Here is a 23,972-nt window from a genome sequence, read left to right on the forward strand (position 1 = left end):
TGTCAAAAGTGCTGGCTATTGAAGTGTTTGGGTCAAAACGTAGCTGGGTACCTGTCTAGTAACAGCCAAAAGTAAGACACTGTTAGGTTACCAGTTTCTGCATGTTTCTTCTTTTCTTCAAGCGTGGAGCTGATGTCATGCGCATCGCAGTAAGCTCTGATTAGCCGCCAAAGAAATGCTGAGTTCTGTCCAAACTACAAAAGTAGAATTTCGTAAAGTGAGTTTCATTTCACATTCACAATTGGACCAAAAATAAATATTAAAATCCTGCTGATTTAACAAACCTCTTCCTGTCTTGCTGTTAGGATACACAGACTTTCCCTTTTGTCCGATTCCGTGCCCTGATGCAAAGAGTCGATCATTTCAAGTAGGTTCGCTAAGTTGTCTGTCGTTTCCTGCTTTTCTTCCCATTGTTCATCATTGCTCTGCTCCTCTTCATCAGAGTCTGTCAGTGCAGTTATATACCTGTAGGAGGAAATGTAGAAAATATGTACCTTCAGTTTGCTGTCAACAAGTGTAATTAAAATGTAATTTTTGGGATTAATCCTGAATCAAACCGACCAGAGCAAACAACATTTCTCAGAAAGCTTTATGCTAAAAGTGTTCGATGCATACACAAATAGGGCTGCAACTAGTTATTACAATTATACCTAACTATTTTTCTTAGTTGATTAATCTGAAGCTTGTGGTTTTGATTAGTGAAGTAATGGGTTAGGTCCTAAATCAGGGGAAACTATGGCTCGGGAGCCAGATATACTGTAGCTCTTTTGATGACTGCATCTGGCTCTCTGACATTTCTTAACATGATAACATTTATTTATTAAAATTTTTTTTCACTGACATTTTAAAGTAAAACATTACAGAAATCAGTGTTTAAAATAACCTAAAAAATCAAATATAAAAGCATTTTAACCCGTCCATCTATTTTGTACCATAATGCGGGTCGCCCGAGCCGATGCCAGCTGTCTTTCCAATATTTTCCGGGTCAGACACCAAAACTTGATTACTGGATAATGCAGGAGCATACATGGGTCATTGAGATGTCAAGAAGTAAACTTCCCTCCTTTAATCAAATAGTCAGCTAGCTAATTCTGCAGAGAAAATCCTTTTGACGAGGAAGATGGCAAAAAAAAGAAAGATACAGCATGCAAAAAAAATTAAAGGGTCAATTGGCAATGTCCTGTTTGTTAATTAATAGTAGTCAATTAGAACTTCTTCATGTTTTTCATGAATCGCTTGTGAGGGCTTTTGTAAAAACACAAGTAGGTTTGCTAGTCACTGTGAGGCACGCAACACTTGCATTAGATGTTTTATTGAAGCCTTTCAACTACTGGGAGTATGCACGAACACCTTAAGCCAACACTTTGAAAGCAGGAGTAAAATGCATTTCTGTGTCAACAGCATGGGGAGACATGAAAGACACAGCCAAAGGTGAAAAATAAAAACAGCTCCATGTGCGTCATTGGTGGTTAAGGGAATATTTCGGGCTATAGGCCATGGTTTTAGAGCGACGTGTCAGAGCGGGCTACAGAGACAAAATCAGCGACCCAACAGGTGCCTTATGCCGCAGGCTCCATCCTAACTCCACCCGCAACACACACCCACCCCGAGTGCTGTGATTACAAGAGTAATATGAGGACATTTGAGCTCTGCAGATGTGCACCATAATTAACAAAGTCAACAACATCAACAGAACCACATTGGTGTGCTGACAAGAAGTTAACTATTAAATATTTACCATGTTTCTAGCCTGCATTGTGTTGCTAACATAAAAATACAGCTCTGAGAATACACATTTTCTGTTTAAAATATAAATGTAGCATTTTGATAATTATTACAAGAAAAATATGCATGCTTTTCATTTACACCGACTTGACATCAGTCCAAAAAAAATGGGATGGGCTTTCGCCATGGTGACACACTTTATGGGGCTTGTGTCATATTCATTCATTCATTCATTCTCCCATTGATTCTTTCGTCTTTTCATTCATGGAGGAGCTCAACCTCCTTCCCTGCAGGTATTTTACTCAATGGAGTGACAGGCGGCGGAGTAATGGCGGAAAATTACTGTACATTCCTGTCACGCCATTCTACAGCTCATCAGTCAGAGGCAGGACGCATGTTGATACAATGTATATTCTGTATCTTTATGCAAGAACTATCATTATGTTTGCAATGCGAAATATTGTCCTGGTCATTTCACATGACACATGTATTAACATATAACGTACCACTTGACATGATTGTGTCTCTCAGTTGGAACATGAAGTGAAATTACTTTCTGCAGTCAAACCTGATTTGCAAGGGAAGAAAAAATTGTTCTACAAGTAAACATAAATTTCCGTTCTATAAAAAAAGAAAATACTCATTCACAAGTTATAAGCTGTAGCTTGCGTTTTTTTTTTTTCCATTTGAGTAAAAAACTAAAGCTGTTGACTTTTGTTTTGTTTTGACATGAATGTCATTGCAGAACATGATTTTTTACGTTGTTTTTAATTTAATTTACTTTTTCTTTTATATTGTTTCTGTAACATGATTTATTTATTGATTGCCTGATTATCTCTCCTAAAGCACTTAATCAGGTCAAAAAACTGCTATATACATAAAGTGTACTAGACTGTTATAAAATAAACATGACCCATTTTATTTATGTATTTATTTATTTATTTTTATTAGCAGGCTCAAGGCCTGGTGGTGCCATCAAATAGATGAAAAGCGGCCCTAAAATTCAATAGCTAAATAGCCACAACAACAAAAGCCGACTGTATTTCATTCGCTAATAATATTGTTAAAAAAATACACATTAACTGCTGACTTGAAACAGTTCATGTTCGGAGTCTCTGGAGACATGGTTGGTGGAAAGGAGTTTCATGAAGAAGTGTCTTTAAAAAGTGATGAAACCTTCCTCCTATGTTCAAGTGGAAGAATTCCTGCTCTGAGTGGTTCCTTGATTTTTAGTAATCAGAGGGCTTTCCTCTGCAGCCTGTCTAATAGTGTAAGTCCAAACAGGACAAGCATACTCCATAAGTGGTCGTATGTATGCCTTGTCGCTGGTGATTCATGCTCGGAGAGGGAGGAGGTTTTTAGTATGGCCCAGGATGCATAGTCTTTCTAACAGTTGTCTTAACATGCCCTTTGATACAAGGAGTCCATGTTAAGGTGTTGGTCATGACGACCCCACACACAAAGTTCACAAATATGTACGGTATACTGTATGCATTATAAAGTACAGTGGAACCTTGGTTAGCGTACTCCCCGGTTATCATGTTTTTCAGTTAACGACAAAGATTTACACGAAACTTTTACCTTGGTTTGCGTACAATATGGCGTCTTGTCGTGGTATTAACACACTGCGTGAGTCTAACTGTGTTATTAATTACAAAATGTCCTCGGTAGCAGCCTATAACCTTAAATATTCATGGAAAAAGGAACCCGAAGTCTGCGCCGTTGCCATTGATGTGGGCAGCAGTGGCTCAGGAGGTAGAGCAGGTCATCCAGACACTGAAGATTTGGTGGTTCAATCCCCGCTATATAAAATCGAATCCATTATATTATCAGCAGCTGACTCTGTCGTTTTTTGCAAGTCTCAAAAATGTTAACGCAAAACATGTTTTTATAGTTTTACAAACAAAACTGTTCTAAATGCACATAAATGATGAATGAACGGGATAACTGAACATTTAAACACTACTGAATTCTGAATGTGGTGTCCGTGTTGATCTCTCTGACACATCGTATCTTGCCACATTGTTTACTAGGGGTGGAGGAAATAATCAATTCTTAGATGCATTGCGATGCGGACATTGACGATTATTAATCGATTCCTAAATGTCAATGATCAATGCTGATGGAACAAAAAAAACGGAACAAAACTACAGAAACCGGAAGTGCCACCCAGACAGTTTACGGTGGTGTACCTAAGTACCATGGGTGCCTCACACGGGAGGCGACAAACATTGGCGAAAACTCATCGACAACGCGTAGCAAACCCTGCACGAGTGGCGACGAGTGACTGTGGCCAGTTACACTGGTGAGTGACGCGTTCACATCCAGAGCGAATTGTACAAGTCTCCAACGGTTTTGATTGGCAGATGTGGAGGGAATTTGGGGGTGTCAAAGTAGTTCAGAAGAGGAAGAGGACTTACATAAATGTCCATTTAAATTAGATAGATGGATAGATGGATAGATGGATAGATGGATAGATAGATGGATAGATAGATAGATAGATAGATAGATAGATAGATAGATAGATAGATAGATAGATAGATAGATAGCTTTGACCTTTGTCAGCGATATGTATGCTCGTAGGAGAGCTACCAAGTGCACAGAACTAAAGGGGACATAAAGGGAGCTCTCAATAGAGCTTAGCAAGTCTCCTCGGTCACTCTGTACAACAACAAAACTGAGTTACCATGCCTACATCAGCGGGCCTGTGAGCATGCAGCCTAGCTTATTCAGCATGTAGCTGGTGATAGAGCCAATGAGAGCCTCCCATCTGCAACAAATGGCTGACAGACTAAATAAAGGCTTGGCAGGTCTCTTCACATGATACTATCTGCTTTCCCACCAACCACATAGTTGATAACGTCATTGGGTTTTAGCTAAACTTGTCTGAAGGAAATACGCTGTTGAGTAAAAAATAGCCTGCTATTCATTAGTCATCGCAATTGAGCGTGATACGTGTGTTTGCACCGTCAGTATACCGTAGTTTGATTTCCACTAGCATTTTTGTGTAGGTGTAACCCTTTGTTCTTAAAAGAGCACAAGGCAGGAGATCATTTGTAAATGGAATTTGTACAAAACTGGTGGAGATATTTGAGCTAGCTAAAATGAAAAATGGAAACATACAATTGATATGAAGCCCGGTGGGTTGAGAGAGGTGGACATTGGACTGAGTTCACTCACTGGATTGCAGATTACCAATACAGTATATAAGAATACTCTAAATAATCTACAAAGTCAAAACACACGACATGCAAGTACATTCATGCGTAATAAAGATGTGTCACTTCATGACAGTCATCACTCTTCTAGAAAGTAATTAATTACAGCCGCCACCTTCCACGATAGAAATAATCATAACGACACAACACAAGAAAATAATCCATTTAGTCAGGAAAATTCCCATAACATAGCATTATAGAAATGATGGCATAAGCAAACAGGCAGAAGCACGAATACCTAGTGTGAGCGCAAGCTAGATATAGAGATACTTTATTTTTGGAGAGGAAGATGTAATCAGGTCCATGTTACGATGGGCCTCAGTTCAGACATGAGTAGATATGTTTGGTCAAAAACGTGTGCTTTGTCTCATAGTGGCGTTTCATACTGTATTGCCACTTTTTATGAGTGCTACGGTCTGAGCATTGCTGCTTTTCAATTACTAAAGGCAAAAGTGAAGGCAGCAAGTCCTACAAACAAGCAGCAAGTGAAAATGTGCAGCCATTTTCACTGAAGGCCTGGTAAATCATCTCTAGGGCGGAAACTTGTGAAATCTATGAGCGCCAGACTTCCAGCAGTCATCGACCAAAAAAGGATTTTCATCAAAGAAATGTATTCAGCAATGATTTTATGTCAATTGTTCAAGTACTATTGATGCCCTGTAAATAAAGCAGCATTTTTAATACCTTTGCAAAAATGGCTGTACTGTCATTCCTAAACGGTAAATACTATATTTCTTTATGTTAATAGTTTTATTTAAAATCCATTAAAGGCAAAAAAAAACAAAAAACCTCTGTTACTGTCGAAATATATCGCACATCAGTGTATACGGGTGTCTTTAATTGCACGTCTGCTCAGTGAGCAAGGCACTGTACTTTTATTGACTTCAATCAATGAATTTGAGCATGTCTCTGTGAATACAGACAGTTGTTGCACAAACACTCCCATGATGCCACCAGGAAGACAAAGCCTTTAATCGCAAAGCGAACGATGAACTCCCGTTGCTGTGTGTTTACAACAGACTACCTGTTGATCAGGCTAGCCTGTCACTAAACAAAACGTTTACTTAAATCAACAGCTCTCTGACATAAAATGCCATAAATGCATTAATAAAAAGGAAAACAAGCAGCTGTAACGTCCTTGAGCTACAGCAGCATGACGTGAATAAATCCTGTGGGTGCAGTTTAAGGAATTACAAGTCCCTACAAGACACATTTAAATGAAGTCTATGACAGCTTGGCACACTGGCGGGTTGCTCTGATGTTTGTTGGTATTTATGAAGGAATTAAATATTTTAAGTCAGGGGGTGTCCAAAGTGTGGCCTGCGGCTGTTTTTTTTTTAATTGTCCCACGGCACATTGTAAACATACAATTAAACAGGAAAATGGGGAAAAAAAAAAGGAAAAAAAATCTAATTTGTATAGGAATAAAGATGAAATATTAGAAGAATAACGTCATAATATTACAAGAAAAAGTTGTAATTTTACGAGAATATTTACAAGTAATATTATGAGGGAAATACATCATTATTAAAATAGAAAAATCAATAACAAATAAAATAAAATAATAAAAGTTTCAACATTAAAGAAAAAATGTTATTTTCTAATGTAGTCATATTATGATAAACAAATGAAAAAACAAAAAACAGATGGGTTGCAAAAAAACTATAATTTTACGAGAATAAACTCAAAATATGAAAATAAAGTTATAACATGGCAAGAAAAAGAAAACGGAAATGTTGACATTTTTGGAAAATAAAAACAACAGAAATAGAAAAACAAGCCAAAAAAAAGTGGAATTAAAGATAAATAGTTTATACGAACAACACACTTTTTCCACCTATATCACAAAGCTTAGATGCAGGCTGTTTTTACTTTAAATATGTATAACTTATAAGCATATTTAAATGGGTTCCAAAATACCAAAGTGGCCCGCCCAGTCTTTGTTTTTTTTAGTATGCGGCCTTCGCCTTTGACCCCTGCTCAAAATCATCAAACACAAAGGCGAGGGGCAAGCTGCATGATCCTTAAAGGGGTGGAATTTTACACTTTTACTACTAGCCCCCGCACTCTTGAATCACACAAATAATAGAGCGGCAGACAAGCTCTTTTATCAAAGGGGGTGTGTGTGTGATGTGATTTCTTTTATACAAACATGGGCTGCAACTGAAAGCATTTGATGCGGCCAAAAGATGTGACTCAAGGTCTACGTGCAACACGGCGAGACCAGATCCAACACATTCTGTTAGACCAGCGGTTCTCAATTATTTTCTGTCATGCCCCTACTGGAGAATGGGAATGTTTTTGCACGCCCCCCAGCAAAATGCTGCAAAATGGAGAGCAGTGAAGCATAAAAGCGTATTCAAGAGTCAAATTCTATGCTGAGTACGACAAATTCATACATGTTGGCAGGTCTGCACTAATATTCAAAGTCCTCCCTTCCTTCCACGCCCCCCCAACAAGTCACCATGCCCCCACAGTGGGGCCTGCCCCACTATTTGAGAAGCACTGTGTTAGACCAACGAGGAGGGTGAAATGTCAGGAGAGAAGACCAACTTAATATTTAGCCATAAAATAGGACCCATATAGAATATGTGTTGGCGTTTTAAGTGTCTACAGAAATGACATGACCAGAAATAATTTGAAGATGTTAAAACCAGTTGGATGTCAGTTCTGGCAGGTGATAGAAGCCATCATCTTGTTTCTAACCTGTGCATCTTTTCATATCTAAATCATCTCACATTTTATTCTTTGTTTAAAAAAAATAAAAATAAAAGTGTGGTATGTCATTCTTAAGGAGAGAAAAAGGAAAAGCATCATCCAGGCTGAATGGATATTTATTGGCATTGATTTTGTTATAAATATGATGACAGATTAATCATAGTGAGGACAGTAACAAAGGTGGGGAGGAGTCGTACAACTCTGATCCAAGGTTCAGTGCACACTGTCAAGTATGTTATGATGTCTTCTTGGCACTACTTGTACGTTACTTCCTCAACAAAGCAGCACAGGTCGATTCAGGTTAAAGTACTACAAAGAAAGACAATGCCAATCAGGCACATCTCGAATGCCAACCATATCAAGTACTGTTTCGTCCTTCTCTAAATTGTTAACCTGATATAGATACTGTACTCTTTCTGAATTGCATGTCGAGCAAATATATAACTACAGCCAAGAAAAACAGCCGGCTCGACTGCAAAAGACGTTAAAACCCTGACTTAATCATCATCATTCAACCAGTGAGGTGTGTTTTTAGAAGAGTTGATTTAAATGGTTGTCCATTCAAAAGAGCAACAGCTGCTGTTTATGTTATGGACGGCTGACATGAGTTCAAGGCATTTGGCTATGGATAGAGGTGGGTGACTGGGCATGTGGTCCTTGATAAGGCTGCTGTTTACACTAGAACCTGAGGCAAATTTACATGATTGTAAGTTACACCACACAATCTGGAAGGGGGCTCGGCATTTTTTGTATTGCTTATGAAGTGGCATTTAAAGAGATGCACAGGTGGTTTACAATTTACCAATGCCGCTATTATCAGCCACAACAGGTTTGCAAATCCCACTTCAACAATGGGGTGTACAGGAATATGTGTGTCATGATGACACTGCAGAAATCTAATACATACACTGTCTGCCCTAGGACCTGCCAAACTTGATTTATGTAGTACAGTGGAACCTGGGATGTCAAACACGATCTGTTCTGGCTTTTTAACATACATACAATCATTAAAATTGAATTAATCCAATCCACTGACACCATAATAAAACTGTTATCGATCCAGCCAATGTTTTAACATTTTACCTTTTTAACTGATATACAAATGTTAAAATTGGAAAAATTAATCCCCACTGATAATGTTAAGCTGTATAACAACACTTGCTGTTGTCTATTAGGCCTGGGCGATAAACTGAAAATTTATCGTTACCGAAATTTACTACGATAACCAAAGTTATTTTACTCCTGTCGATAAATTCCGTGTTTAAAAAGAAAATAAGCATTTTTTTGTCTGTTTTGACTGTGTGTGCTGGTATGCTTTGTTCATTCCCCTTTAAGACGAGGTACAGCGTGTGTAGTCACGTGACTCCACCCATCCAGCCTGAACAAGAAAAGAAACAGACGATGAGGGAACAGGTGATGGTTCAAATGAAGAAGCGGCTGTACAGTGCCAGCATTTCACTCACTGACGCGCCTAGAAATACTGTAGACTAGGCAAGACTATAGACTAGGGCGCGCATGTTTTTCAACCCTTTCATTCGCATTTTGCTCCTGAAATAAGTCCATATAAAGTGAATCAAAGTAGAGTAACATTTGGGCGCATCTGTATATAAATCTGCAAGTCTCCTACAAATTTTCTTGGTTCACATCGGCAACTCGCATTGATGCGCTATGACATCTGAGCCGTACAAGCTGCACTTGCTGACATAGCTAACTAGCCATGTTATCAGTTGGATACTGGCATGCTGCTGGAAAGATGACTGCTCTCTGTGACTTGAAATATATGGATTTTTAAAGCCTTTTAAAAAACAAAAAACATGTACGTCATGACTAATTATGCAAAATTGACAGTTCACAAATAAAGAACAAGATAAAACATTATAAGGGTCTTTATAGGAAACCATGATTAGTTTGCTGTTGGTAGCAGTTTTTAAGGATTCCATGCTTTATTTGATGTCACGAATAGATGGTCACATGGCTACAAGAACATGTGAAATTCTCTTTTCGTTGTGCAAATGGTCATTTTGATGATGATTATCTATCCAGTTTCTAAAGCCAACATGGTGGACACATATAGGCAAATAACATGACAATGGAATGTCTGGAAGTGAATAGAATTGTTAGAAAAATGAGAAAGTCACTATATTTATAAATGGCATAGGCGATTCCGGTGCATGCTTATCAAAATAAAGTGCAGTGAAATATTTTTAAATATTTTATATAATTTTCACACTAATTGTGGTCAATATGTGCGTAAATAATCATCTATATATGTATGTATATAGCGTATATATCCATTCATACAATATACTGTATTAGCTAAAATTGTTTTGAAGTTTAAAAAAAAAAAAATTTTAAGGTGTTATTTTGTAGTGGTACACCGCCATGATCAATTACTGTACATTTAGCGGAAACCCTGTTCTCCTTCAGAATTTCTTGGTAGACAGCAGAGTTCATGGTTCCATCTATCACAGCAAGTCTTCCAGCTCCCGAAGCAGGAAAACAGCCCCAAATCATCATACTACTACCACCATTTTTTACTGTTGGTATGGTGTTCTTTTTCTGAAATGCGGCGTTACTTTTATAGCACATGTAATGGGACACACACCTTCCAAAAAGTTAAACTTTTGTCTCGTCAGACCACAGAGTATTTTCCCAAACGTCTTGGGGATCATCAAGATGTTTTCTGGCAAAATTGAGATGAGCCTTAATGTTCTTTTTGTTCAGCAGTGGTTTTCGTCTTGGAACTCTGCCATGCAGGCCGTTTTTGCGCAGTGTCTTTCTTATGGTGGAGTCATGAACTGAGGCAAGTGAGGCCTGAAGTTCTTCGGATGTTGTTGTGGGGTCTTTTGTTAACTCTTAGATGAGTCGTCGCTGCTCTCTTGGGGAAATTTTGGTTGGCCAGCCACTCCGGGGAAGGTTCAACACTGTTCCAACTTTTCACCATTTGTGGATACTGGCTCTCACTGTGGTTCGGTGGGGGGGGGCAATCACTTTTTCACACCACTTTAAATATGTGGTTGCACCACCTGGCAGTTTCCAGATATGGTAAAAGTTAAAAATACATTTCAAAATGAATTTAAACACTTGGAAATGCTATTTCAACATTGAGACTTATTTAAATATATACAGTCCCAAAATCAAAAATGTGCATTATGTCAGTTTTAAAATTATTTGGTAAAATTGCCTTTTTAGAAGTTTATTTGTAATTGATCTGTGTACTCTCCAGCCTCACTGAAGAATACATGTCCAGCTGGGAAGAGGAGGATTTTGTGTTGCAGTGAATAAACCAACTTGGCACAAAGCTTCAGCCTCACAAAGGAGGAACATGGTGGTAGAGGAAGTGCGCTGTCAGGAGGAGGCTGAAAGAAACACACAGGCTGTCTCTCTTGCCAAGAAGAGAATAGAAAGCTCACCTGTAGGCAGCTCTGGGAAATGTAAGCAAGAAACATCAGCTACATCATAAGAGTTACATATGATGTGCTGCCATCCCCAAAAAACCTTCACCAGTGGTATGGTGAGGACCCAACCTGCGCCCTCTGCCCAAATTCAGTGACTCTCAAACACATGTTGGCCAGTTGTAGGACCAGCCTCACACAAGGCCTCTGGAGGCACAATCAGGTCCTCAAGAGTCTGGCAGCAGTCCGTGAGAGCAAGGTGGACACCATCAACTTCTTGCCCTTGAGAGCTGCCTATTCCATCTCTGTGCCAGCATTCGTTCGAGAGTGACAGAAACAGCCTAACCACCCAGCTACCAAACCAGAAACTGGACAGCTCGCAATGGCCCGGGATTGGAAGATGCTAGTTGATATTGGCAAGCAACTAATCTTTCCCCCAGAGATGGCAACCACCACCTTCAGACCAGACTTGGTGCTATGGTCCCCTTCACTAAAGGTGGTCTACATCATAGAGCTCACGGCCCCACGAAAGAAACTACGCTACACAGATCTGGCAGCAGATGCACAACAACAAGGATGGAAGGCCAAGGTCTATCCAGCTGAAGTAGGATGCAGAGGTTTTATGGCTTCTTCTACCATCAGGCTTATGAAAGACCTTGGCATTCATGGGCAGGCTCTGCGACAGACAATAAGATCAGTCTCTGAAGCGGCCGAAAGAAGCAGCCAGTGGCTATGGATCAAGCGCAAGGACACTTGCTGGGTTCAAAGCAGAGGGGGGCACACACCTGGGATGCCAGGTGTTGCCGATGAGCTCTCTGAAGGTGACATGGGCCTTTCAGTGGGCCTATAATCGAAACACCAATGAAGGAGGGTACCCAGCTGATGACCCTAAAGAAGTTTTAAACCCACCCCCTTCCTTCCTTTCCTTTTTTGTCTCTCCTGCAAGGTTCTGCTTTGTGAGAAAAACCCAACAATTCTGTATTTTTTAGTTGCTGCTGACATTTAAAAATGTCCTCTTAAACAGGGCACTTTATTTCATATTTTGTTCTTTGTGCTTTTGGTATTTGCTGAGGATTTGAGCAAAGCTAAAGGTTTGTTAGAAACACGATTGATGATTATATTATACGTTTTCTATTGTATATTTATTTCATTTATTTCATTTATTTATTTATTATTTTGCGGCTATTTTTCAATAACATTTTTTTTATTTTAATGAAAAAACTTCACACGCATACTTGACGTTGCCTAAACTCACTTTGTGGGAAAAGTATTGGGATATATACCGTAAATCGATATTCAACATAAATATATCGGGATATGAGTTTTGGACCACATCGTTCAGCCCTCCTACAGACTTGTAGAAAGGTGTCCATTACTCCTTTCATTTTTAATGTAGGTACAGTATGTAATGGATGCCAGTTAGTGCAGCTTTGTACGTGTATGTTGTTAAACCTCACTCCCTGACATGGGCATCCCCGCTGGACATAGAGCTGACAGTTTGAGATTTTAGCCTGACTCTCATTCTGCGTAACCTGGTTTCAGCCCGGACGGAACGCTGAGCTGGCTGAGCTTGGCGGGTCACAGGTGTAAAGGCCATGTGTTCTAATAAACCATAATAGCACATTTAGTATAGTATAATAAGCTATCCTCCATCAAGATGTTGAATACTTACCCCCCTTCACTCTCTGCTTCTTCAGAGCTCCGCCCCCCTCCTATGGCGCCAGCAATGCTCCCTGCAGCCCTTTTCCTCCGCGTTGGCGTTGTCCTGTGAAGGGGAGCAGCTCGACGTGCCTCTGTCCTATCACCCCCAGCTCGACGTGCCTCTGTCCTATCACCTCCCGCCAGCTCTTCGCTGGCTTGACCATGCACCACTGGCATAGCATTCTTCAGTGCCTTCATCTCATCTTTCAGCTCTGACACACACTGAATTAGGGCCTCGAGGCGATCCAATACCTCAACCTGTGCCCCGGGCAGACCTGGGCTATCAACTAACCTCATGCCAGTTGCAAGTTCATTGTTACAGGACAGGTAGTGTGCTGGCAATGAAGCTCTCCGTCTTGTCTTAAAGCTGTGGTAACATGCCACTGCAAGGCCGATGCCAGCCAGGGCTCCCAGAAACAAAACTTTGTTGTCTGCCTGGGACATCTTGCAGGTCTGCACAGAAAGAAAAGATTCAGATCACTAATTCTAGAAAAAAAAGTCAAAATGTCAATGGGCAGCACAAGACATATAAGACATAACTTTGAAACTGGGGTTATCACTGCCATCGAGATGTCACAGACCTCGCTAGTAAAACCAAAGACACATTAGAACATCAATATGTAAATAAAATATATCATATTGGAGCTACTAGTGTTGCACATGATGAGCTATTTAAAAAAAAAATAAGTGAGCAGCCGCCAGCTGTCACAACACATTTGTAGCATGATTTAATCAGTGATCCGCATTGACAAATATATCTAAAGGTTGGACTTCCAGGAAGCTTGCTATATGTTATTGCTATTGTTTAAGAAGCCGGAGAAGCGGCCAGTGACAATGTATTTGCTTTCTGTTGAATTTACACTGTGTTATTTACCTGTAATTGGAATCGATCTTTGTGCTGTTAGCTTGGCACCCTGTCAGCAAGCAAAAACAAAGTTCTGCGTGGATGTTATCAAATTAAAATAACACTGATGCACCAGCGTAGTATCGCGCTACTACATATCTCACTACGTGGTGTCTTACTTCAAATTAAAAACACCTTGCTACAGTATTATGTACCTCACTTCCAGAGGAACCTAAAGCTGTTTGTCCTGACAGATCCGTGGTGCATCAATGAAAACAGTCCGTGTACTTTCATGCAGGGGAAGGACAGGTTCCGCTTTGTGAGCCTACGCAGCACTTGCCTTGTTTTTAGATTTGTCCTGAACTGAAATGTGGAAACTTCAAAATTAAATTATTAATAACATAGTAAATATCGGAAATGTGGTGGGATGCACGGGACCTTTTATTTCGTTAGGCTCTATACACGGAACCAAATGTTTTCAGACTTTATGCAGTTTAACTGGCAATTGTTAATGTAATATGCAACGACAAACAAAATATCCAACACAATCAAACAAAGTTATTGCTTTTTCATTTACATTTTCGTTTTCAATGTTTATAAATGTAAAATAGTAAGTTTAGGCACTCACCTCTGAAATTTCACCAATACTGTATTTCCCTTCAGAGCACACTGAGAGAACACCAGCACTTGCGAAGCTACTAAACTATAAATATTATCATATCAACCTTGGACCTGTGCATGGTCAGTGCAGGATGTCCTTGCAAAGGTTTATTTAAGTGTAATAAATGGCTTTCACAGAGCTAAAGATTAACTTTGATTTGTTCCTTTAAAAAAAAAGAATTCTTAACCTTCATATTGTTCAAATGTTGTGATCTTAATGTACAAAAAACAGTAATGTCGTGTTTCCACCTTTCCATTGTCATTGTACCTACTCAAATAACATTATTTTAAAAGTACATTTGCAGACTGGGTTGACGCAAAAACTTATTTAAATGTAACATGAAGTTCCTTCATATAATGATTCACTTTGAACACTGCATTTTTCACTTGGCCTTACCTGCATCCTGCCAGCACAGGGAACATAAAAGCCCACCTGAAATTCTGAGACATGGCTGGGGGATGGTGGGGGTGGGTGGGGGGGGCATAGATATTGCACAGATATGGGGATAAGGAAGGCATATCCAACCATGGCCATGTTCCCATGTTCCCATTAGATCAAAAGCCGTGCATAAGTATTGTCAACACTGTAACACATCTGCATCTGCACATCTCATACTGCAATGGAAGAAATAAAAGCAGCTACAGAGTGTCCTTAGTGAATTTTAAAACCCTAGATAACTGAAAACAGTATAATGTAACAAAAATGAGAGTGTAAATTAAAACATCATATCCCACATTTTCACATACAACAGTGAAAAGCTGTGTTGTCCTCTGTGCATGACATCAACTCATCAGCAGTTACAGTAGCTAGCATAATAGGAGGGTAACCAACTTCCGCATCAACTGTATGCCATGCTGTTAAGGTCTTGTGTAACAAAAAGCACAGTATCGCTCAACATTAGCATTGACTCAAAAAAATTGGGGGAAATCCAAACCATGGGCCTACACTTGTTCAGCTTAAGTCTGGCTCACCTGCAAACACTCCATGTTCCCAAATTAGACAGTTACTGTATTAGTGTGCATTGAGATGAAACCAAAACGTGCACTGATTTGATTGTTATTAATGAATGAACAGTAAACTTTTATCACAAACTGTAAGGGCTTGCATTGTTAATACTGTTCTGGCACAGGCTGCCAAGCAGATTAAAATCAGGTAGTAATCAGTCCAAACACTAGAAACAGGAATAAACAGAAACCTGCCTTGGGCGGCTTGAGCAATGGTACTGAATAACATTACTGAACTGACAGGGTTGGTGAGTGAATGGGGAGAAGAAGTGGAGTTTTGGTGCAGAGGGGGCTGTGGATTGTAATAAGCCAGTTTGTAGAAATGAATGCTTAGTAGGCTGCGGGATACGGCAAGAAAGGATGATTCAGTACAATAGATACAGAGAATAGTATTGGGGTAAAAGCTGGTGATAAAAAATTCTGAATATAATGTATATCACAATATACAGTATATATAGTGAAATAGCTTGTATGGTAGTTGCAATGGCAGTGGTAATACACAGTACAGTGTATATCCATCCATCCATTTTCTATACCGCTTCTCCTCTTTAGGGTCGCGAGGGTATGCTGGAGCAATCCCAGCTGACTTCGGGCGACAGGCGGGGTACACCCTGGACTGGTTGCCAGCCAATCGCAGGACACATATAGACAAACAACCATTCACACTCACATTCATACCTATGGACAATTTAGAGTCGCCAATTAACCTAAAATGCATGTTTTTGGAATGTGGGAGGAAACCGGAGTAACCAGAGAAAACCCACGCACGAAAAAAGGCCCAGGTCTTCCCGATCTCCAGACTGTTACTGTGTTGGCCAACATGCTAACCACTAGACCACAGTGCGGCCAGTACAGTGTATAATGACCATCAAATTCCGTAATATTGATGTACTGTAAATATTCCACAAGAGGTCAGTACTGAACTATCCAATGGCGACATATTTCTTTATATTTAATGACACTCATGATAACATTATAAGTTTATTAAATATCTGAAATCTAAGGCCTGTCTTTTGCTCTCAAATGTAAAGCACTCACCTTCAGTCTACATTTCTTGACCTGCTGTTGCAATACAATGGGCTTGCCGCCAGCGTGTAAGGGGTGATGGATTAGTACAGGCTTTTCACAATGAGAGAACTTCATGAACAGGTGCGGTCCTGTCTACTTTAAAGTAAAGTAGCATGTCACACAAACACACGTCTTTACTGTGCCTTACCCGGTTTCTACTTTGTAACAGGCACTGCCCTCTGGTGTGTAATCAAGAACTCTCCATTCCTATTTTAATAAGCATATGAACAGTATTTGTTTTTATTAATGCCTACAAGCCTGATACGATAGTTTAAGCTTATAATTCCAACAGTCTACCTGGAATTAATTATTTGCCTTATTTTATCTGTAAAAGTGTCATACAATCTGCTATATGTGCTTGTGTCCCTTTTTTTCAGGAGCACTTTAAACATCAGACCACATCAAATAACAAAATTGAATTTTACAGTGTTTTTTTTGACTGAGTAAGATACCCGGAATGTACATGAATAAAGGCTGTTTGATGTACAATATGAACCATGAAAGATAAAACATGGACTATTAAAGAGTATGTGAACGTCCTTCGATTTTTACGTCCCAGACAGTGCAGTGGGTAGGTTACGTTGCGTGTCACATATTTGTTGACTTGTGTTTGTTTGGCACCGTGGGTGAAGTAGTTGTCTGGATGGCTGCATGTGAAAAGCTACTTTGACTCTTTTATGTTAAAACTTTAATTTAAATACTCTGGAAGCAACTTCAAACGCTTGGCGGACCAGATGTGGCCCCCGGGCCGTAGTTTGCCCACCACTGTTATAGACCATGTTTAACCTCATTAGAGTCAGGCGAACTGACAGATCATCTGTGCCCAACTTTAACAAATCATCTCAGGGAAGCTCTGCTGAGCGCTTGTCAGGTTTACAGAGGCCTTGACCTGACTTTAATACGTCGATGTAACTGGCATGAGTGGACATGAAGCTCACCTTCAATGGTACAGTGTATCAGATATTTGCTGTTGATACTGCTGTAAAAAAAAAAAGTGGTGGCATTGGAAGGCAAAAGCTGAGGTCAACATAGGCAACTGCAACTATTCAACATGGCCAGCAGGGGGCACCCAAAGAATTGGTTTTGAACTGACAGCAATATTTTGTTTCTACATCATGAGCACAGGTATGGTCTTTAAGAACTTTTCATAGACCAATACTATGACCAAGCGCACAACAGCACACTGTGGTTATGGGTGGAGTATGACAAAGATGAAGGTAGCAGACTCCTGATCCATCTGTGGTGCATGTTTGCCTGCAAAGATGTGGAAAGACTCAATCACAACATGTCATGCAGTTTCCTTGGTGGAAAAAATGTGGCCACCTTTGCATTATGACTTAAGTTGGGGTGATAAATAAGGTGGTAGGTCTGCAATTGGACAGCATGTACTGTAAGTCACAAAGACACAATGGACATTTGTGCATAATATCTCAAACCATATATATATATATATATATATATATATATATATATATGTATATATATATATTTACACATATAAGATATATTTATTCATTTTATTAATGACAAAGCGTATTATTATTATTATTATTATAAACTCTTTCTCCTTACATTACATTTTTTTTTTTTGGGGGGGTTCTACTTGTACATTTTTTTCCCTCATACTAATATGATTTATTCTCATAATAAAAATACTTTATTATCATAACATTATAGCATTTACCCAACCCAATTTTCCTAAAATTTTATCTTAATTCTTTGTTTGGTTTGTTTATTATAGTACAACTTTTTTTCCTATAGTATTCCAAATTTCTGCTATTTTTTTCTATTAATATAATGACTTCAGTCCCTTAATTTTTTGTCTTTATTCTTGTACAATTACTGCTTTTTGTTCACAATTTTCCTGTATTTTTTATTTTATTTTATTGTTCAATCGTATTTTTAGAACGTGCCGAGGGCCAATAAAAAAAGCAGTCGCGGGCCGGGCCGCACTTTGGACACCCCTGGCCTAAATTAAGCATTTCCAAGCATAAATGAATGAAAATGAATTAAAAAGACTAGTAATACAGTATCTGTGACTTGTGTGCGCACTTAAGAAGAAGGGCCTGGGCGTGTGTGACTTCAGCTGGCTAGAGAAGACTGTTAGCTGAGTGCTAGCAGCAGGTTAGCAGTGTAGAGAGCGGCCAACAGCAGCTCCTGTGTGAATGTTCACAGCATGTGTTCTCTGCTTGTTATTAAAGCGATTGAAGTGCGTTGTGAGTCTCTCCTTAACCACAAACAGCGACAGTAGAGTAGTATTTTACACTGGTCTCTAGGTGTCATTAACGTTACAGTGATGAGACAATAGCCACTAGGAAGTACGCTGTCAATGCTAACGTGTGAGTCTTTCTTTTCTTATTTATGTCTAAGATGGCTGATTTTCTATTATTTTGTCTACTATATTGGGTAATACCAGTGGTAAAGGTGACTATAGGGGTGTTATTTCATGTCTAGAGGGCTCTAATAATGGTAATGAAACGTATTTAGAAGGTCATAAACAGGTTTTTGATGTTCTAACAATGAAAATATTACATTTATTTATATTGAATCCTACTTTGTGGAAATTCACTTATCGCGGGTCGGGAACCGCTTACCTGCGATAAAGGAGGGAACTGATTATATTGGCCTGCATGTTAAATCTCTGATATTGCCACTCCAATACAAGCAGTCCATCCCAGACTTCGCCCACGTCAGCACGTCCATCCAGCAGCGCCTGGACAAAGCCCACATGATCACAACAAGAGAGTGTGCAAAAAAGACGTTGCAGGTGAGTGCAAAACTTGTCATGCACAAGTTTCCCGCGGTGGCACAAAACCGGGCAAGTTTAATACATATGAAGCAGCATCACAAAAGCAGCGTGAGAATTTTCGCAACACCCTGGCTCCCTCAAACATCCAGCGTGAGAAAAAAAAAAGTCTTTAGCTCCTGTGTAATGGAAAAGAGCCAAGCCCTGTCAGTGGTGAGTAATGGTGTGTTTAAATGCTTTACTGAGCACATCCAACCTCGCTATACTGTATCAAGCCTAGCCGCCACTACATTGTCAATAAAACCATACCTGAGATGCATAAAGGTGTAAATGGGTCAGGTTTTCAGTGGCTGACCACTGCTTTCTGTTGAGTAATATCGCTTGATCTCGCCTTTTCTAACGCTACAAAGTAAGTCATAAAAGTATGTATGATTCATGCTGATATCAGATCAATATTGGTTTTGGCTGATACTCAAGGCTGCAAAGTCGGTATCGTGTTGGAAGAGAAAAAGCTGGGTCCGGACGCCCCTACTTTTTTATGTAAGATGATGTAAGTGAACAGGTATACATATGGGTAAATATGGGTAAATAATGTCAATTTTAAACAATAAACAATGTCAATTTTAAACAATATTAGTTGATTTTTGTATAAGACATTTCATAAATGAGACCACAAGAGCAACTCTTTTATTGGTTGGTTTTTCCTTGGTCTTTATTGAAACTGGTTTTAGAATACAACACTATTTTTTGTACCGTGTATGTGCAATTATTGTGAATTCCAAGGCAACACCAAACCCTGAACAAACCGCTATGCCACTCATTCCCACCCTTTCGAGATAATTTTGGCTCATCGGCCACAGTGTCGAGCGCAGGTCTGATCCCACGAGATGCTGTCTGAAACATTACCCGAAGAGGGTATTGTATTACGTAAGATATAACTCATACTACTGCAGAAGACACCAATAAGACTTTATTAATTTCAGTATTGCAGCAGCATAAATTACATTCCATAAACAAATCAGACTGAAGCCGGGTGGTCTTTGTGGATCATTTCAACCACTGCTGCAAGTTTGTTTACAGACATGGTAACACTTAGCAAGTGAATGGCTGAGATGTGGAAGCACAGCAACACAACACAACAACAAATCATGAGGTCAGAATATGAGGTCACTTTCTTCCAGACCCTAGTTAGCCGCAAAATTGCTGACAGTAAAATCATAATCCGCATTAAATGTCTATGAAAGTTTCAGACATTTGGTTTAGGGATGCTGCAGTCAGGGTTTTATACTGCCGATTCCGATAGCAATCATCCATGAGTGAGACTGGCTGATACCGATACCGATACTGATCAAATGGATTAACTGTTAATTTTTCAATTTATTTATGAGTGCTATTGGTCAGCAGTGGATTTTTTTTTTTTGCCTTTATTTGTGTGAAATGATTTTTGTACTATTTGACACAAACCTGCATTTAGTTTGATGCATCTTTTGGAGTACTACAAATACATGGGAAATAAATGATTCAATAATTACTTTTTTAGATCAGGATAACAACATTACCAGAATAAAATAATATCAATGAATATCTTGTGCTATTTTGTGGTCACTTGTCATTATATAAAAAGCAGAAATTCTGAATTCAACAGTTATAATACAAAACTACTAACAGTTGAGGTAAATATTTTTGACCCTTTGGTGATGATGCATATGAATGTGCTTCATTCACCAATATACTTTCAATATGCGGAAATATACAAGTGTTGAAAATGTCAGGACCAATAATAAGAAAGGTAATGTCCACTTCGACCCACAACCTAAAGTAGGCTTTGAGTTTTGGCCCCCTGTGCAATTGAGTTTGACGCCCCTGATTTAGAGTCTTTCTATTTACGTATTTCTATGGAGAAAAGGTGAACATTATCATTAAGGATCTGCAAGGAGCAATCGCCCAATTGAAGAATCGTGTTGTGCCCCGGCCACCTTCTGCCAATCGTGCGAAAGGTTGGGAAGTGTACCGAATTTGAATGCGGATCAGAGTGCTCTCACCAGCCTAACGTGCCGGACTTTTGGTGTTAAGTAGGCCCAAGCACGGTACGATTGGTCCAATATGAGTACCGGGGGGGGTCTTAGAATATTTGACGATTCGATTCGGAAGAGTCTGAGTGACTCCCTCACAAAAAGTGACTGTGTTCATCTTGCTTTCTGTGTCACTACAGTGGTCCCTCACAACATCGCGGTTCGATTATTGCTCCCTCGCTACATCGCGTTTTTTCAGAAATGAATGAATTAATAAATGATCGCTGTAATAGACTATGGTGTATTATTATTAAAAACATATTGAAATACAGGTGATATGTAGTATTCTGGTCACTAGGTAGCAGTAATGACACAAAAGGTTGAGACATTACCTTACATTCAGTTACCTTAACACCGCATGATGTCATGAAGTCAGCCATGGCATGTCCGACATGAAAAAAAAATCTCCTCCCATTCCGTGTGGAAGTGGTCAGTTTTTGGCTTCTTAAGTTTAGAAGGCTAACTGGTTAGCTCTCTAGCATGTTAGCTCGCTAGCTAGCGGCTGTCTTGAGTCCCTGCAGCATAAGGCTTGCGCAATGTGGTATAAACAATGAATAATGGGTCTGTAAAGGTGACTATAGGTGTGTTATTTCATGTCTACAGGGCTCTAATAATGTTTAAAAAAAAACATATTAAGAAAGTCATAAGCAGGCTTTCTATGCTCTTAACTATGAAAATATTCCATAACATTGAAACCTTTATTGCGAAATGTATTTATTGCGGTGGGGTCTGGAACCAATAAACCGCTAAACGAGGGATGACTGTAAATAAACAAAGGTGCTGTTGTTGCACACCTACCATGTTTATTTGTTTATCTGAGTGTTTTAGCACAAAAAAACAATACAAAACAAAGTTTGACGATAAGTCAACTATGGAAAAAATGTAACAAATCGGATTCAAATATGAAAATCCTTCATCAAAGTCAGCCTTGGGGAGTATACCCTAAAGGACGTGGGTTTTAGCTTAAGGTCAATTGGCCACAACAGAAGGGGGTCACAAGAGCAAATGGTAAAAAGAGAAACTTTGATCTGCACCATAATGAGTTTTTTGTTTGGCTCATGTGTTATGCTCCATACAAAGTTCAATGGAAATGTGCCATTTTGCAGAATTCTGCAAACTAACCAAGTAAACAACCAACAACTGGAGATCAAACATAACCTTTGACCTCATCCAATTTGCACTTGCTGGGGGTAATAATAACCACGATTTGACAAACGCAGTCTTAATGAAACGCTCAAAACGGTTATGCAGCCAAAAACAACTCAACAATGCAGCTCCCCCCTCATCTGCAAAAGCTGCATTTTCTCCTGTTGCTCCATCACTGGCTTTTTGCATGTGGTTGTTGAGTGAAAGCCACCACAGTGCCGAGAATAGCCGAGGGTGGGCAGGGCCAGCAGACTTGCATGTGGGCTGCTGAGTGCAGTGCTGTGGAGTGTCTTTCAGCCGTCCGTTGGCCTGTGGAGTGGAAGCTGCTTCCGCATGCATGCCGGTGGTCAGCACCAGGCCTACACACCCTCAACTATTTTTGTCTTCTTTCATTCTCTCTCGCCCCCTCTATTTTACACACACACACACACACAGCCACCTTTTAGCAAATATTTGGACATTTAGAGGAGGCACATAGATGAAAAGCATTGAGAAAATGTAAAACATATTTCATGCTGCTCTTTTATTTTCACTATTTACACTCTGTCATTAATTTTCGGCAACGTAAGCTTTCCTGGTAGTGCAAGCAACGTCAGCCTGTGGCTTGAGGAATGTCATCAAAGCATAAGATGAGTAACGTTATAGCTATTCTTGGACAAAATACATCATTCATCAGAGAGAAATGGACTTTTCAGGATAAGGCTGACATTCTTGTGGCGTTTATGTTGCTTATCACAAGATTATGTGGATCTGATTAAGACCAATTCCATAATGACTGTTTGGCTGCACCGTGTAATCACAAATAAATGTAAAGCATTCCTTGAGTTCAGCATCTGAACGTGTCAGCAGACTACCCCACCGGGAGACATCAGTTCAAAACAATTTAATTATAGGCTATCCGGGAATTCCTCAGCTGCACAGACCGGAAATGTTTAGGAAAGGCCTCATTTAATACATCCTCCTTTCAGTTGTACTTGATTGGCTTAAATCTGCAGTGGTCAGCAGCAAGGGCCATAAGTGGAATATGGTTTGTCTATCCAGATACAGCGCATGTGCATGCACAACAGCACTTACTCATGAAAAATGTATGAATTTTAAGCTTCGAATTCTCTGACTCACACGCCCTCCCTTTTCCTCCCTCTTTCTCTTGCACAGCCGCTGGACGCATGCAGACTGCTGAGCAGTACTGCCAAGGTCCACTTCTTATAATTAAGTGACCAAACATGTGTTTTCTCTCAAAAAGAACATTGTTTTGCTGTTCATCTTGCTCCTTGGTAGCCTTGTACTTCCATGACACTTTAGTCTGTATCAACAGCTGAAGGCTCTGATTGACAGACAGCCGCGGCTCCAAAAAAAGAGATATAAGCCGCCGGATGTGTCTGCCTACATGATTTAGCCTTTGGTGTGCGACAGTGGATGGAACCCCCAACCCTCGCTCTGTTTACCCACGACATGTCAAATACCTACCATATGAGACAAGTGTAGATCTTTGTTTGATCTACATTTTGAGGGATACGGGATATCCAGTCAGAGCAGAGGGCTTCATTTTCCTTGAAATGGCCTGATCCTCCATTTTCAGTGTATATGTATATGACACGTTCACCTAACCTGCAGAGATCTTCTTTTTTTTTGTATTGTGAAATTATTGAATCCGAGCTTTTCTATCTACCGTAT

The 23,972-nt window shown here is 39.6% G+C and overlaps 1 protein-coding gene across 5 annotated transcripts in view; it reads right to left on the reverse strand.

The window, feature by feature from the left end:
• Window positions 1–14,255, reverse strand: part of LOC129194134 (regulator of microtubule dynamics protein 2) — a 39,604-nt gene extending 25,349 nt beyond the window's left edge. For 3 of the 5 annotated variants that reach the window (XM_054799121.1, XM_054799118.1, XM_054799123.1), the window contains exons 1-4: window positions 13,632–13,856; window positions 12,729–13,210; window positions 285–465; window positions 92–194 (exon numbers count right to left, since the gene is read on the reverse strand). In XM_054799121.1, the coding sequence (XP_054655096.1) occupies window positions 92–194; window positions 285–465; window positions 12,729–13,201 (757 nt within the window). In that variant the 5' untranslated portion in view covers window positions 13,202–13,210; window positions 13,632–13,856. Of the gene's footprint in view, window positions 1–91; window positions 195–284; window positions 466–12,728; window positions 13,211–13,631; window positions 13,882–14,229 lie in introns of those variants that run through there. The other 2 variants (XM_054799120.1, XM_054799119.1) reach the window with 2 other exon arrangements.
• Window positions 14,256–23,972: the final 9,717 nt, after the last annotated feature.

Source organism: Dunckerocampus dactyliophorus, chromosome 14, assembly GCF_027744805.1.
Source record: "Dunckerocampus dactyliophorus isolate RoL2022-P2 chromosome 14, RoL_Ddac_1.1, whole genome shotgun sequence".
NCBI lineage: Eukaryota > Metazoa > Chordata > Actinopteri > Syngnathiformes > Syngnathidae > Dunckerocampus > Dunckerocampus dactyliophorus.